General features: G+C 43.6%; 2 protein-coding genes across 6 annotated transcripts in view; one reads left to right on the top strand and one right to left on the bottom strand.

The window, feature by feature from the left end:
* The window catches only part of LOC137344773 (SH2B adapter protein 2-like), a 566922-nt gene that overhangs the window by 73224 nt on the left and 478225 nt on the right, over positions 1 to 15473 (bottom strand). The gene's annotated exons all lie outside the window — the stretch shown is intronic.
* The window catches only part of LOC137344755 (protein phosphatase PTC7 homolog), a 61440-nt gene that overhangs the window by 15203 nt on the left and 30764 nt on the right, over positions 1 to 15473 (top strand). Inside the window, exon 4 of the mRNA XM_068007882.1 lies at positions 14411 to 14534. Coding sequence (XP_067863983.1) covers positions 14411 to 14534 — 124 coding nt within the window. The remainder of the gene's footprint in view (positions 1 to 14410; positions 14535 to 15473) is intronic.

The following is a 15473-nucleotide window of genomic DNA, read 5'->3' as shown; positions in this document are numbered from 1 at the left end:
TCACCAGCGACGTCCACATCCCATGAACGAATTTTTAAAAAAATCTGAGACTGCACCTGTGTTCACAAGCACACACTTTCCAGGCATCACTGGACAGTAATCAAGAGCAGTGACTCTGCTTTTCCACCCCCTTCCCCAGTCCACTGGCACTGAGGCAAGTTGTAGTGCCTGTACCATCAGGCTTCCTGACATTGAATAACTCAACGCAGTAATAGTTGAACCAGGGTCGTCCTCATCTGTTAATGGCTCAGTTCCACACTAGATAGAACATTTACCACCTGAGCCATGGGGTGGCTCTTAAGCTTTTAATTTCTAATGCAGGTAGCATCATATCCATCTCACTTCTCGCTCAAAGAGTAAATGTAATGATTGGGCTTTTTATTGACTGAATCCCATTGTCAGTTAATGTTACAAAGCATGAATCATCTCTTTGTGGAAAAGTCCCCTGAGGGCACCATGTCCCAATGAGTAGTGGCTGTGAAGACACACGTTAGGTCAGTTCCGATGGTTATAAACAGCTTTTGATGCAGATATCCACTCAGTTGATCATTGTTCCTAAAGTGGCTCTGACAGCTGGTACATGCTAGTTCTGTTGAATGACATTATTTGACTCTGTAGCAGCAAGTTCCTTTTAGCTCAGTAGCAGTTGTGACAATTGCAGTTTTGTGCGGTTCTGCCTCTTGTGGAAAAGGGCTTATTCAGTTCAGTATTTAATAGTGAATAATTCAACTGGGGTGAGCTCCCACGTTTTAAAGACTGTCACAGCCTAACTTTGCATGTCCATAGGGTCGAGGGAAATAGTTGCTTTTCGGGTTCCATCTTACTGTAATGAGTAAATATATTGATAGAGTAAATAAGGAGAAACTGTTTCCACTGGCAGGAGAGTCAGTAACCAGAGGACACAGATTTAAGATGATTCGTAAAAGAACTAGGTGTGAGCTGAGGAGAAGTGTTTTAACACAGTAAATTGTTATGATCTGGAATGCACTGTCAGAAAGGGTGGTGCAAGCAGATTCAATAGTAACTTTCAAAAGGGAAAAAGATCTATGGGGAAAGAGCAGGGGTTGGGGGACTAATTGATTAGCTCTTTCAAAGAGCCGGCACAGGCAAGATGGACTGAATGATGGCCTCCTGTGCTGTACAATTCTATGATTGAGTTTTCTGATAGCGGTTCTGCTGTGATGGGCAGCTGGTTTGTTAAACGAACATTTATAAAGGCTATAATGTGAATTGACAAAACCTACCGATTACACTGCTTTTGGGGCAGAAGTAGTGAGGAATCTTCAAAATGCCATTTCTGTTTGCCATCGAATGCACTGATAAATTTAGTGAACCGTTTGGGTACCATCATAAGGCAGTATATTGTCAATCAGCACATCTAAAATCCAGCGAGCCTCCCATCCCAAGTCTCTCAGCTAGTTCAGGAAATGATCTGGGACAAAATTAATAGTCACTTGGACAAGTGTAGATTAATAAAGGAAAGCCAGCATGGATTTGTTAAAGGCAAATCGTGTTTAACTAACCTAGTAGAGTTTTTTGATGAGGTAACAGAGAGGGTCGATAAGGGCAATGCAGTTGATGTGGTATATATGGACTTCCAAAAGGCGTTTGTTAAAGTGCCACATAATAGGCTTGTCAGCAAAATTGAAGCTCATGGAATAAAAGGGGCAGTGGCAGCGTGGATCCGAAATTGGCTAAGTGACAGGAAATAGAGAGTAGTGGTGAACGGTTGTTTTTTGTACTAGAGGAAAGTATACCATGGTGTTCTCCAAGGGTCAGTACTAGGATCACTGCTTTTTTTGACATACTAACGACTTGAGTGTACAGGGCACAATTTCAAAAATTGCAGATGATACAAAACTTGGTAGTGTAGTAAACAGTGAGGATGGTAATTGATTTCAAGAGGACATAGACAGGCTGGTGGAATGGGCGGGCGCATGGCAGATGAAATTTAACGCAGAGAAGTGCGAAGTGATACATTTTGGCAGGAAGAATGAGGAGAGGCAATATAAACTAAATGATACAATTCTAAAGGGGGTGCAGAAGCAGAGACCTGGGGTATATGTGCACAAATCTTTGAAGGTGGTAGGACAGGTTGAGAAAGAAGTTAAAAAACCATACGGGATCCTGGGCTTTATAAATAGAGGCATAGAGTACAAAAGCAAGGCCACAGCTGGAGTATTGTCCAATAATGGGCACCGCACTTTAGGAAGGATGTGAATGCCTTAGAGAGGGTGCAGAAAAGATTTACTGGAATGGTTCCAGGGGTGAGGGTCTTCAGTCTATCCACTATCTATGTGGATAGACTGGAGAAGCTGGGATTGTTCTCCTTAGAGCAGAGAAGGTTAAGAGGACATTTGATAGAAGTGTTCAAAATCATGAAGGGTTTAGATAAAGTAAATAAAGAGAAACTGTTCCCATTGGCGGAGGGGTCGAGAACTAGAGAACACAGGTTTAAGGTGATTGGCAAAAGAAGCAAAGGCGACATGAGGGAAAACTTTTTTAGGCAGCGACTAGTTATGATCTGGAATGCATTCCCTGAAAGGGTGGTGGAAGCAGATTCAATTGTGGTTTTCAAAAAGGAATTGGATAAATACTTGAAGGGAAAAATTTGCAGGGCTACAGGAAAAGAGCAGGGGAATGGGACTAACTGGATTGCTCTCACAAAGAGCCAGCACAGGCTCGATGGGCCGAATGCCCTCCTGTGCTGTAACGATTCCATGATTAACTGACTAAGAAAATTCCAGCTTCAATTCCTGGTCATGTGCAAAGTTAGTTGATTTTAGTGGAGGCCATTGGTAAGGAACTATATCATCCTTGGCCTCCTGATTTATAGAGGGTGGGTGAGGGAGGAAGGCAGAGGATTTCCACTCTTGATCACTATCCATTGATCCCTGCTGCAGGGGCACATGTTTGTGACTAGAGCAGGCTTAACTGTGATGCCCTCTGCTGTGGAGTAGCCTGCTGATGTGTTGTTTCGGTGCACACATACAGAATAGCCATTTGGATGAGTTACCAGAGAGCAGCTGGCACCCATGGAGCCTTAGCCCAGCAAAGGAGGGGCTGGGGGAGGAGAAAATTGGCAAGGAATACTTTTTATAAAAATGACGAAAGCCTGCTCTGCAACTCGTCAAGTGCCCCAAATGACGGGCGAGTAACTTTGGTCTTGAACTGATTAGCATCTAGTTGAGATATGGAAGCATAGACTATGGCTGTAAAGGAACAATTGTTTCATCTCCTGGACTGGTTTGGAAAGGTCACTGAGTGAACATTAAAAAATGGTTTTTGAAAGGGATACTCTGGTCATTTAAAACATTTTTTTTTCCTCCAGGATGAGAACACGTTGATGATTATTGCTCAAATTGTAGTTTTTAATTGCTCTTATTGTTTCCTTTTGTATAATTAGGAAATTTTTTAGACAAGGTTTATTAGAAAATACTAGAAACGTTAAAGTTCAGACAAAAATGAGGCCTTTGCAGTGATGTGGAGATGCCGGTGATGGACTGGGGTTGACAATTGTAAACAATTTTACAACACCAAGTTATAGTCCAGCAATTTTATTTTAAATGCCTTTGCAGTAGCTATGGTTCTACCCCTATGTTTCCTTGTGAAACAAAATCTGTTCGCCACAGTTGGCTGAAGGTAAAACTAGAATGATCGTGTAGAGGAGAAGGAGCAGGTTAGTTATCTAGCACTTCAAGCGAACAGGACCCAGCTACTGACCTAGGCGAGGTGCCCTGAATCATGAGTATGTAATTACTTATGACTTGTATTAGATCTTGATGCAAAGCCACATATTCTGTGAATCTAATGCTTAGTTAGGTTTGGGTGAACTTTGGAACTAATAAAGTTATACACCGTGCTAAGTGAATTTCTTGAATCAATTGCCATGCTATGGTATGCTTAACACTTTACCAAGAAAGGGGTTTAAAAAAATGTAATTGTCTTCAGATATTTTTGTTTTGATGACTAACAAGTGTAGAATTTGCCCTGAAATGGTTTTGTCTGGCACCTTTTGTTCTATATACCGTTCCACTGTTGAATCACCCTTTGTGTTGACCGTGGCTGCCTCTCTGCTTTAGCTGTGGTGATGTGGTAATCTGTCTGTTAACTTGGGAAGGGCTCTTCAGAATGTGTAGTTCTTGTGGCAGCTCCAATACAGAGCCAGTTGGTTTGCTCCGTGTATGTGCTAAGCCCTTGCTGCTGCGATGTGAACATAATTGCTACTCTGGAGAGATGCCCATGGCCTGCGAAAGATGCATGCTTTAATTATAAATCTGTGACTGACTGTAGTCACTGTGTCTGACCTTCTCCCTACCTGGCTGGCTGCCAGCGCTTCCTCCTTTAACGTCAGAGTAGCTAACTCCTTTCTACATACTTGCGGATTATTCCGTACGCACGTGGATTATCTTTCCAAACAGCAGTAAGTTTTAATTTTGCACTGTAAACACCATGGTGACTCTATCCAACAACAAATAGACTTTAATCTGCATCCCACTAATTATTAATAGAATGGACGGCTAGGATTTAGTCACATTACAAACTAACATCACTACGTTGTTAAATGGTTTCTGACTTCCAGTGAGCTCCAGATACACTCATTTAAAAAAGACCTTTGGAACTGTTGTCCCCATTTGTCAAAAATAATGTCGCGGCTATACTGTGACAAAGCAGGTGTAGCATAGCACTGTAGTTTGCTTGTGTGGAGTTTGCATCAGTTCAGTTTTTAGCGCTGCAATTGGGGAAGATGCATAGGAACAGGAGTAGGCCATTTAGCCCCTTGAGCCTGTTCTGTCATTGTTAGGTCATGGCTGATCTGTACCTCAACTTCATTTACCTGCCTTAGATCCATGACCCTTGATACCATTACCTAACAAAAAATATGCCTATCTTGGTCTTGAAAATGTTAATTGTCCCCCAGCATCCACAGCCTTTTTGAGTGTTTCAGATTTCCACTACCCTTTGTGTGAACAAATGCTTCCTGATTTTCCCTCTGAAAGGCCTAGCTCTAATTTTAAGATTATGTCCCTTTGTTCAGGACTCGCACCTGAGGGAATAGTTTCTCTATCCACCCTATCGAATCCTTTTTTATAATTTTAAACACCTTGATCAGATCACCCCTAATCTCAAGGGAATACAAGCCAAGTTTATGCAACCTATCCTCATAATTTAACCCTTTAAGATGCTGTTGAATCTGCGCTGTACCCCCTCCAAGGCCAATATATTCCTGAGGTGCGGTGTCCAAAACTGAACGCAGTACTCGAGATGGAGTCTGACCAAGGCTCTGTACAACTGAAGCATCAGTTAGTTACTTTTGTATTCCAGCCCCCTTGCTCTGTTAGTCTTTTTGATTGCTTTTTGTACCTGTGCACTTGCTCCTAATGTGTGTACCTGGACACCTAAATCCCAATGCTGCTCCACAGTTTCTAGTCTCTCCCCATTAAGAAAATACTCTGATTCATCTTTCTTGGATCTAAAGCGGATGGTCTCACACTTTCCCTATGTTGAACTCCATCTGTCACAGTTTTGCCCACTCACTTAATCTCTCTGTGTCCCTTTATAAATTTCTGCTCCTATCCACACAATTTACTGTGCCTCCCTACTTGCGTCATCTGCAAACTTGGATATTCAACTCTCTTCCTTCATCCAAGTCATTAATATATATGGTGAAAAGCTGAAGTCCCAGTACAGATCCCTGGGGAACACCACTTGTCACATCCTGCCAGTCAGAGAATGTTCCTTTCTTCCTAATCTATGGTTCCTACCTTCCAGCCATTTACTGACCCACACTACATGAACTGCCCGCTGGAGGAGGTGGTCTTAAAGAGCATGCAGTGTTCAATGACTGCCTCACAGCTACAAACACTGCAAAGCTGATGTTGACATCGTCTTGATCGTATTTTCAGGTTCCAATAACCGATTCACTACCCTTACAACTTCGAATAACATTTCACCAGTGATGCTTCCTTTTCCCTTTTCTCTCTTGTTCCCTGCCCCTCCACTTGGCTCAGTCACTTCATCCAGTGAATAGCTGAGCCACACACAAGGAAGGTCTCAGGTTCAATCCCCAATCAGTAGGAAATTAGCTGATTTCAGCAGGTGCCCCTGTAGGAGGTATTATAATTGGCCTCAGCACCTTAGGTTAGCAACGGGAGAATTGGCCAGGCTACCTGCTCCCAATTGGCTGGGCTACCTGGAGGTGTTAATGGTTCGAGGCTTTATTTCAACACTTACACTCATTCATGGCTGGATCTTCAGTCGCATTAGGAAGAAAGAACTTGCATTTATATAGTGCCTTTCATGTCCTCAAGATGTCCCAAAGCTCTTTGCAGTCAATGAACTACTTTTGGTGTAGTCATTGTTGTAATGTAAGCAAATGTCGGTCAATTTGTGCATAGCAAGATCCCAAGAGCAATGAGCTAAATGACCAGATAATCTATTTAATGATGGTTGAGGGGTAAATGTTGGCCAGGACACCAGGGGTAGGTGCTAGGTCCCCAACTCTTTAAAATCTATATTAACGATTTGGAGGAGGGGACAGAGTGTAACATATCAAAGTTTGCAGATGATACAAAGATGGGAGGGAAAGTAGAGAGTGAGGAGAACATAAAAAACCAACAAGGGGATATAGACAGGCTGGGTGAGTGGGCGGAGATTTGGCAGATGCAATACAATATTGGAAAATGTGAGGTTATGCACTTTGGCAGGAAAAATCAGAGAGCAAGTTATTATCTTAATGGTGAGAAACTGGAAAGTACTGCAGTACAAAGAGATCTGGGGGTCCTAGTGCAAGAAAATCAAAAAGTTAGTATGCAGGTGCAGCAGGTGATCAAGAAGGCCAACGGAATGTTGGCTTTTATTGCTCGGGGGATAGAATATAAAAACAGGGAGGTATTGCTGCAGTTATATAAGGTATTGGTGAGACCGCACCTGGAATACTGCATACAGTTTTGGTGTCCACGCTTAAGAAAAGACATACTTGCTCTCGAGGCAGTACAAAGAAGATTCACTTGGCTAAACCCGGGGATGAGGAGAGGTTGAGTAGATTGGGACTCTACTCATTGGAGTTCAGAAGAATGAGAGGCGATCTTATTGAAACATATAAGATTGTGAAGGGGCTTGATCGGGTGGATGCGGTAAGGATATTCCCAAGGATGGGTGAAACTAGAACGAGGGGGCATAATCTTAGAATAAGGGGCTGCTCTTTCAAAACTGAGATGAGGAGAAACTTCTTCACTCAGAGGGTGGTGGGTCTGTGGAATTTGCTGCCCCAGGAAGCTGTGGAAGCTACATCATTAAGTAAATTTAAAACAGAAATAGACAGTTTCCTAGAAGTAAAGGGAATTAGGGGTTACGGGGAGCAGGCAGGAAATTGGACATGAAGCTGAGTTCGGATCGGTCAAGGCCCTGTGGGTGGCAGAGAGGGCCCAGGGCTGAGTGGCCGGGTCCTGCTCCTACTTCTTGTGTTCTTTAGATTTGAGGGTAGGATCAGATCAGCCATGATCTTATTGAATGGCGGAGCAGGCTCGAGGGGCCGATTGGCGTACTCCTGCTCCTATTTCTTGTGTTCTTATGTAACTCTCCCGCTTTTCTTCGAATAGTGCCATGGGATCTTTTATCTGAGGGGGCAAACGGGGCCTCTGTTTAATGTCTTATCTGAAAGTTAGCATCTCTGTTCCTCTTCAAACAGTGCCATGGGATCTTTTATTTGCACCTGAGCAGGCAAATGGGGCTTCATTTTAAAGTCTTATCCAAAAGACAGCATCTCTATTGGTGTGACATTGAAGTGTCAGCCTGGGTTGTGCTGAAGTCCTAGACCTGAGCTGGAACCCACGATCTCCTAACTCTGAGCCGAGGCAGACACCTTCAAACTGCTTATTCTTTAAATTGCCTGATGCCCACCACCATTCCTATCCCCTCTGAAGGCAGAAAATATCGCCAGTTCATGTGCGCCGGTTAAAACTATTTGCTTAGATTTATTTAGAGATGGAAGTGACACACAGAAACAAGTGAGATATTGAATAGTCCACAAGAGGGGGTTAACATGCCCTTTACAGATAACTGTTTTGCAGTCTGAGCTTTTCTCGTGGAGGTTTTCATTCGGTTATATAAGCAACAAGTTCCACAGTGGACTGGAACTTGTGTGGTCCATGTACAACATTGCATCTTGAAGGTTAAACAGCCTTTGAGGTTAGAGTTGTTGTGTAATCAAGTAAATAGGAACTGCTGCATGCAGTGATAACAAGCATTCAGTCATGTTATCTGGGTTCAGAGTATCTGCTACAGCTCTGAACGTGTACGATCCAATTTGCACCTAAAACAAATTCCCTTCATCTTAACCAGCTGTCAGATCGATCAACCATACCTGGTTCCTGCAGACTGTCTGCCTCCTATCCTTCATTTTGACCACTGCCATTTTAAAAACAATACTTATAAAATAAAGGCAAAACTCCCATTACATCACAGCCAGCACCTGTAGATATATACCGCAGCAAGGAGTGAGCACCTTCAACAGGAAAGAGGAGAAAGTTATTGAGAGGAGAAAACTGGTGAGAGGTGGGGGAAGAATTTCGCTGGCAGTCGGAGGCCAGGGAGCTGAGTTGCGTGTATATATTGTATGCGTAGAGCTCTGCTTTCCTTAATTCGAGGTCTGCACCGCATGAACACGCACACCAATCCCGCAGTGTAAATGAGGCTCCCCGACTGCTGCCAGAGGTGGTGCACGCCACCAGAAGAGCTGGTTTCTGCTGGTAGCCCTGGCAATAAAATGGCATAATATCGGCCAGCAGAGATTACTGTGTTTTTGGCCTAAAAGGAGTAGGAGTGGCTGATGGGACCCCCTATAGACCAACTGTGGAGACCGTCCCCAATCTCTGGGGAAATAGTTGCAAACAACGACTTTGCATGCAGTCATACTTAAATAGTGCTATACAAATAACCCCACAGTATAAATAGTGTAGTTTCACATCACCAGAGCTGTAGCTAGCACTGCAGAACCCGATGTAAATCTATTGCGTAAATGTAGGGTTGGAACTAAATCTGTATTGTCTTTGAGCTGCTAGTGCTCTGAATTTGTCCTGTTCATGTTGCATTGTGGATTTCAGAGTGTTGTAGGCAATAATGGAACAGCTACTTGCATGCAATTTTGTTTTGGTCAGTATAGAAGCAATGCCCATATTAATCAGCTATGCCGAAATCACAGCTCAGCAAGTATGTGCTCAGAATAAAATATTGCTAGCAGGTTTCAGTTTGTTGCACAGAGACTAATGGTTCCCCAGTCACATGCTAACAGAGCTGTGGTTGGGTGTTGTCTCCATCGGTAGCACTCTACTGTAAAATTGGAAACCTTTGCCTTGGGTAGAATTTGCAGCACCAGGGACTAAATAAAATGTGTTTTGAATCCCAGGTGCATGACATGCAAAATTGTGTTGGCGGTTAGTCTTCAACTGTTTCTCCTTCATTTGAACTCAGATTCCAATTTTAAATGGTGCTGACAAAGCGGCCCTAGATACTGTACCAGCTGGTAATTTCCTCCACCCTAGAGACAATCAAAGAAAGGCAGAGCAACAGCACTTTAAATATAATTCTGATTAAAATTAAGCCTCGCCTCCATCGTCTAGTTGAGTGCGACTGCCTGCGCCTGGTTCCATACCTATCTACCTAGTTGTGGCCAGAGAATCACCTGTAATGGCTTCTCTTCTCGCATTGTTACCTCTGGAGTCCCCCAAGGATCCATCCTTGGCCCCCTCCCATTTCCCATCTACATTCTGCCCCTCGGCGACATCATCCGAAAACACGACGTCAGGTTCCATGTGTACGCTGATGACACCCAGCTCTACCTCACCACCACCTCTCTCGACCCCTCCACTGTCTCTGATTTTTCACACTGCTTATATGACATCCAGTGCTGGATGAGCAGAAATTTCCTCGGACTAAGTATTGGGAAGACCGAAGCCATTGCCAGCAGGCGAAGCCCCTGCTCAAAGCAGTCAGCAGCACTTGATATGGATTTGTCCATGGATAAGTTGACCCAGACATGTGCTTTTGATATTTGTGGCCTGTGCATTAGGGAAGGTCCACGGACAAGTCAAGCACAGTTTACACTTGCTTAAAGTTCACACACATTGGTTCTGAAGTACTAGGTTCTACTTCAATCGCTGTGTGGGTGTCCCGTTGTGGTGAACTCTGCCCTGCAGCACCAACACGCAGATCTGGCACCAGTATGAAGAGCACAATGACTGCTCATTGTGGTATGTAAAAGTAGCCGTATATCGACAGTGCTCTGTCTGAGACTCCACATTGTCCAGGATGCCGCTTTGAATTTCTAGAGCAATTGTCAGAGGCACAAGAAACACAGGCCTCTTCCTATTAGCCCTCCAAAGGGTATCGGGATGTTGAGAAGATAAATGGCCGTCTGAGGTTCAGGGTCTATGGGCACTGCTGTCCAAGCACCAAAAGAAAAGCATAAAACAAGCATTCAATGTACTGAAGGTGGTGGCTTTTAGCAGTGTGGGAGGGGTCAATACTTGTGAAATATTAGCTGCTGAATGCTTTATATCAATATTAACAGAGTGCCCTCTTGTTAAAGTGGTTATTCTGAGATGAGTCTTCTCAGGAAGTGTATCTCTAGGGAGTTGCACATGCAATCTTTAAAGGATGAGTGAGAGCTGCACTCATGCATTTTTAATTGATGGAGAACAAAGTGTCCATTCTAGCATTTAATACCATTTACTGGACCTTTCGGTTTCTATAATGCACACTTTGTTCTTTAGTTCCATTTCTTCTACAGCCTTCAACTCAGCAGCGTGATCCTTAGTAATTCTTTAGAATGTATTTTGCTGTTGAAATGAATGTAAGGTGAAGAAGTGCCATCTTGTGCAAAATGTGAATTATATACTGTAAATAGTTAAACTTAAAGCAATGCATGTGTGACGTATGGGGAGTCGTACCCCATATAGAGAATATACTAGTTGATGTCATATCCTGGTTGATGTCGAGGCATACAAGAACAGGGAGGTTATGCTAGAACTGTATAAAACACTGGTTAGGCCACAGCTAGAGTACTGCGTACAGTTCTGGTCACCACATTACAGGAAAGATGTGATTGCACTAGAGAGGGTGCAGAGGAGATTTACAAGGATGTTGCCAGGACTGGAGAATTTAAGCTCTGAGGAAAGATTGTATAGGCTGGGGTTGTTTTCTTTGGAACGGAGGAGGCTGAGGGGAGATATAAAATTATGAGGGGCCTAGAAAGAGTGGTCAGGCAGGCCCTATTTCCCTTAGCAGAGGGGTCAATAACCAGGGGGGCATAGATTTAAAGTAATTGGTTAAAGGGTTAGAGGGGAGCTGAGGAGAATTTTTTTTTCACCCATTGGGAGGTGGGGTCTGGAACTCACTGCCTGAAAGGGTGGTAGAGGCAGAAACCCTCATCGCATTTTAAAAAGTACTTGGATGTGCACTTGAAGTGCCGTAACCTACAGGGCTACGGACCAAGTGCTGAAAAGTGGGATTAAACTGGAGAACTCTTTTTCGGCCAGCACAGATACAATGGGCAGAATCACCTTCTTTTGTGCCGTAAATTTCTATGATTCTATGTGGTACCCCATATAGAGAATATACTAGGTGATCTCCTGTGGAGTTGCAAATAGGCATTTGAGGCCAAGTGCAGTCTTCAGCTGAAATGGTTAGAGGTGAAGGGTAATTGGACCGGGGGGCAGACTTAATTCACTGCCTGTTAAAATTATACATTCTAGCCTCATTCTTGTATAATACTTTGATATTTGTAGTTAAATAGCAAAAGCCATGGCAATTTGAGAACAGAAAATAGAATTGGAGCAGTTTCGCTACAGTACAGGCTGTAAGTTTTTATTATAACTGGACATAGGTATTTATAATTTGGGGGGGGTGGTGAATTGATACAAAAATGTGATGACGGGAAGTGCATGCAGATGTGAGATTTCCTGAGGGAAAAGAGAATACAGCGCGACTAAACATTGAACTATCTTTAAAATGAGGATACTTGTTTTAGGAATGGTAGTTTAATGGAATATTTTGTTGTTTGTGCACTACATGGATGCTACTGATTTTTTAACAGTCTTGCTGATTTACAGTACCTGGAATATATACTTGAAAAGACCAAAACAATGCAACTGATCCAACTAATTCTGGCTTTAAAGTTGATCTAGATTTATTTTGAAACCACTCATCTATGATATCCTAAACTCCATCCAAATATAATAATTGGATTTGAACCTGTATTTTGGAAACTACCTCCAACCAGTCTCAAAGGTGTGAAAGTGTCACTGTATTAAAACATAAGGACAATCAGGAGAAATGCAAAGATTTCTGCTGTTCCTTGGTGTCATCATTGCATTAAGAGGCAGTATATGGAAACTTAGCTGGACCATTAGTTTTATTTTTAAATCACTCACAAAGCTCCATAATCAATTAATTTTTTGCTTCATATGTTGGGTTACACATCACTTGTGAATAAGTGTTTTGAGGTTCTTTAGACAGTTGGGTAGCAAGCATGCATTGACAGGGTCAAGGTTATTCTTTGACAAGAGGCTTAGGCTGAGGGGAGTGCACAGATGGACGTATCGCCCATTGTGTTGTGGGCGTCGCTGGGAACGCCAGTATTTGTTGCCCATCCCTAGTTGCTCCTTGAGAAGGTGGTGGTGAGCTGCCTTCTTGAAACGTTGCAGTCCGTGTGGTGAAGTTGCTCCCACAGTGCTGTTAGGTAGGGAGTTCTAGGATTTTGACCCAGCGAAGTTGAAGGAACGGCCGACATGTGTCCAAGTCGGGATAGTGTGTGATGTGGAGGGGAACTTGGCGGTGATGGTGTCCCCATGCACCTGCTGCCCTTGTCCTTCTAGGTGGTGGAGGTCGCGGGTTTGGGAGGGGCTGTTGAAGAAGCCTTGGCGAGTTGCTGCAGTGCATCCTGTTGATAGAACGCGCTGCAGCCAAAGTGCGCCGGTGGCGGAAGGAGTGGATGTTTAAGGTGGTACGTGGGCTGTGATAATGGGGTGATTCAGTCTGCTGTTCTTTCGTTTGGGTCCTAAGGACAAGGGTGCACATGGCTGGTGCTTGTTAGAGGGGGGCATGTTCCACTATAGGTGAACAGCAAAACTATAAATATCAATGGCTCCACTATGTGGTTAACAGCCATCTTCCGTGGACATAATTAAAGTTGCTTTTACATTGATTTTCTATTGCTATCTCCCAAGTACCACAGACAAATTAAGATAAAAATGTCAGATTTCATTGGAGCAGCAGCCAGGGAGTGCCATTTTATATTTTGGACTTGGCACCTGCACTGGTCTAACTGGCCATTAAAAATGCGATCTTTAAGGGTGGGCCTTGCTCCCAGTGCAGTGACGTAACGGGTGCAATGCCACGACGCAAACGCTTTGCGCGTGCACAGGGCAGCCATTTTGTCATGGCCGCTCTGCACATTGCTTGGAGCGCATTTCGATTCACGGGCAGCGACCGAGTAACTTGCAGTTTAAATTCAGGAGAGCAGTACTGTTCGACTGCTCTCTCCCAAGGCCTAGCCTGTGGTATCAAAGGCCCTCGAAGGAGAGACTATAAAAGTTCCAGTTGTGAGAAAATACACTAACTTTCATTTAAATTGGCATCTTGGTTAAATATTTAATATTCAAACATAGGAACAGGAGGAGGCCATTCAGCCCCTCAAGTCTGTTGGGCCTTTCAATTAGACCACGGCTGATCTGTATCTTAACTCCATCTTAGCCACCTTGGTTCCATAACCCTTAATACCCTTACCTAACAAAAATTCACCAACCTCAGTTTTGAAATTTTCAATTGACCCCCAGCCTCAACAGCTTTTTGGGGGAGAATTTTCCAGATTTGCACCACCCTTTTTGTGAAGAAGTTCTTTCTGACATCACCCTTGAACAGCCTAGCTCTAATTTTAAGGTTATGCCCTTTTGTTCTGGACTCGCCCACCAGAGGAAATAGTTCCTCTCTACCGTTTCAAATACTTTAATCATCTTAAACATCTCAATTATATCACCCCTTAATCTTCTATACTCAAGAGAATGCAAGCCTAGTCAATGCAACCTGTCCTTATAATTTAACCCTTTTAACCTTAACCCTGGTGGTATTCTGGTGAATCTGCGCTGTACCCCCTCCAAGGCCTATATATCCTTCCTGAGGTGCGGTGCCCAGAACTGAATCACGTACTCTAAATGGGGTCTCATCAGAGCTCTGTAAAGCTGCAACATAACTTTGTATTCCAGCCCTCTTGAGATAAAGGCCAACATTCTATTAGCCTATTAAATTATTTTTTTTGTACCTGTCCACTAGCTTTTAGTGATTTCCGTATTTGGACCCCGAAATCTCTCTGCTCCTTCACTGTGTTAATTATTTATTTTGTTGTATTCTGCAGCCCTGAAACAGCAGAAGGCTCCACATTCAATGTTGAAGTGGGTGATATCATTCTTACAGCGACAGATGGGCTCTTTGACAACGTGCCAGACTACATGATCTTGCAGCAGTTAAGACAACTGAAGGTACTAAGTTTGTACTATGTTTGTAGCCGATGGGAGTCGGCAGCACTCCAGTAGTTCATACTAACTTGTTTATTCTGCTTGTGATGCCATACTTGGGTTCCCTGAAGGTCTCAAACTAGGAATTGTTAGGACTGAAGTTCTCTTAAACCTGCACTGACAAGGAGGTTGGCTTTGTAGAGTATTCAGTGACCGGAGGGAAGTGAGGCTGACTTAATGTTTCTACACCTGCATGTAGTAAAATTCTCATTGTTAAGCCGAGAGTCAGGACACTCCCATCTTGCCAGATAGCAATGTATAAGGGAGTGGGGGACGAACAGTCGGCAGGAACACTCTTCCCTGATCCTGGTATATTTTTCTACAAGTTATGTGCAGCAATAAAAAGTTTCCATCTATCCTCTAAATAGGAATTGTTCCATATTTGAGGTGAGTGTGACTGCCCTTGACATCAAGGCAGCATTTGACAGAGTGTGGCACCAAGGAGCCCCAGTAAAATTGAAGTCAGTGGGAATCAGGGTGAAAACGTTTAGTGGCTGGAGTCATACCTAGCACAAAGGAAGATGTTAGTGGTTGTTGGAGGCCAATCATCTCAGCCCCAGGGCATTGCTGCAGGAGTTCTCAGGGCAGTGTCCTAGGCCCAACCATCTTCAGCTGCTTCATCAATGACCTTCCCTCCATCGTAAGGTCAGAAATGGGGATGTTCACTGATGATTGCACAGTGTTTAGTTCCATTCGCAACCCCTCAGATATTGAAGCAGTCCGTGCCCGCATGCAGCAAGATCTGGACAACATCCAGGCTTGGGCTGATAAGTGGCAAGTAACATTCGCGCCAGGCAATGACCATCTCCAACAAGAGAGAATTTAACTACCTCCCCTTGACATTCAATGGCATTACCATCGCTGAATCCCCCACCATCAACATCCTGGGGGTCACCATTGTCC

This window comes from Heptranchias perlo, chromosome 28, assembly GCF_035084215.1.
Source record: "Heptranchias perlo isolate sHepPer1 chromosome 28, sHepPer1.hap1, whole genome shotgun sequence".
NCBI lineage: Eukaryota > Metazoa > Chordata > Chondrichthyes > Hexanchiformes > Hexanchidae > Heptranchias > Heptranchias perlo.
Note: the sequence above shows the minus strand (reverse complement) of the source record. Positions and strands in the feature narration are given on the sequence as shown.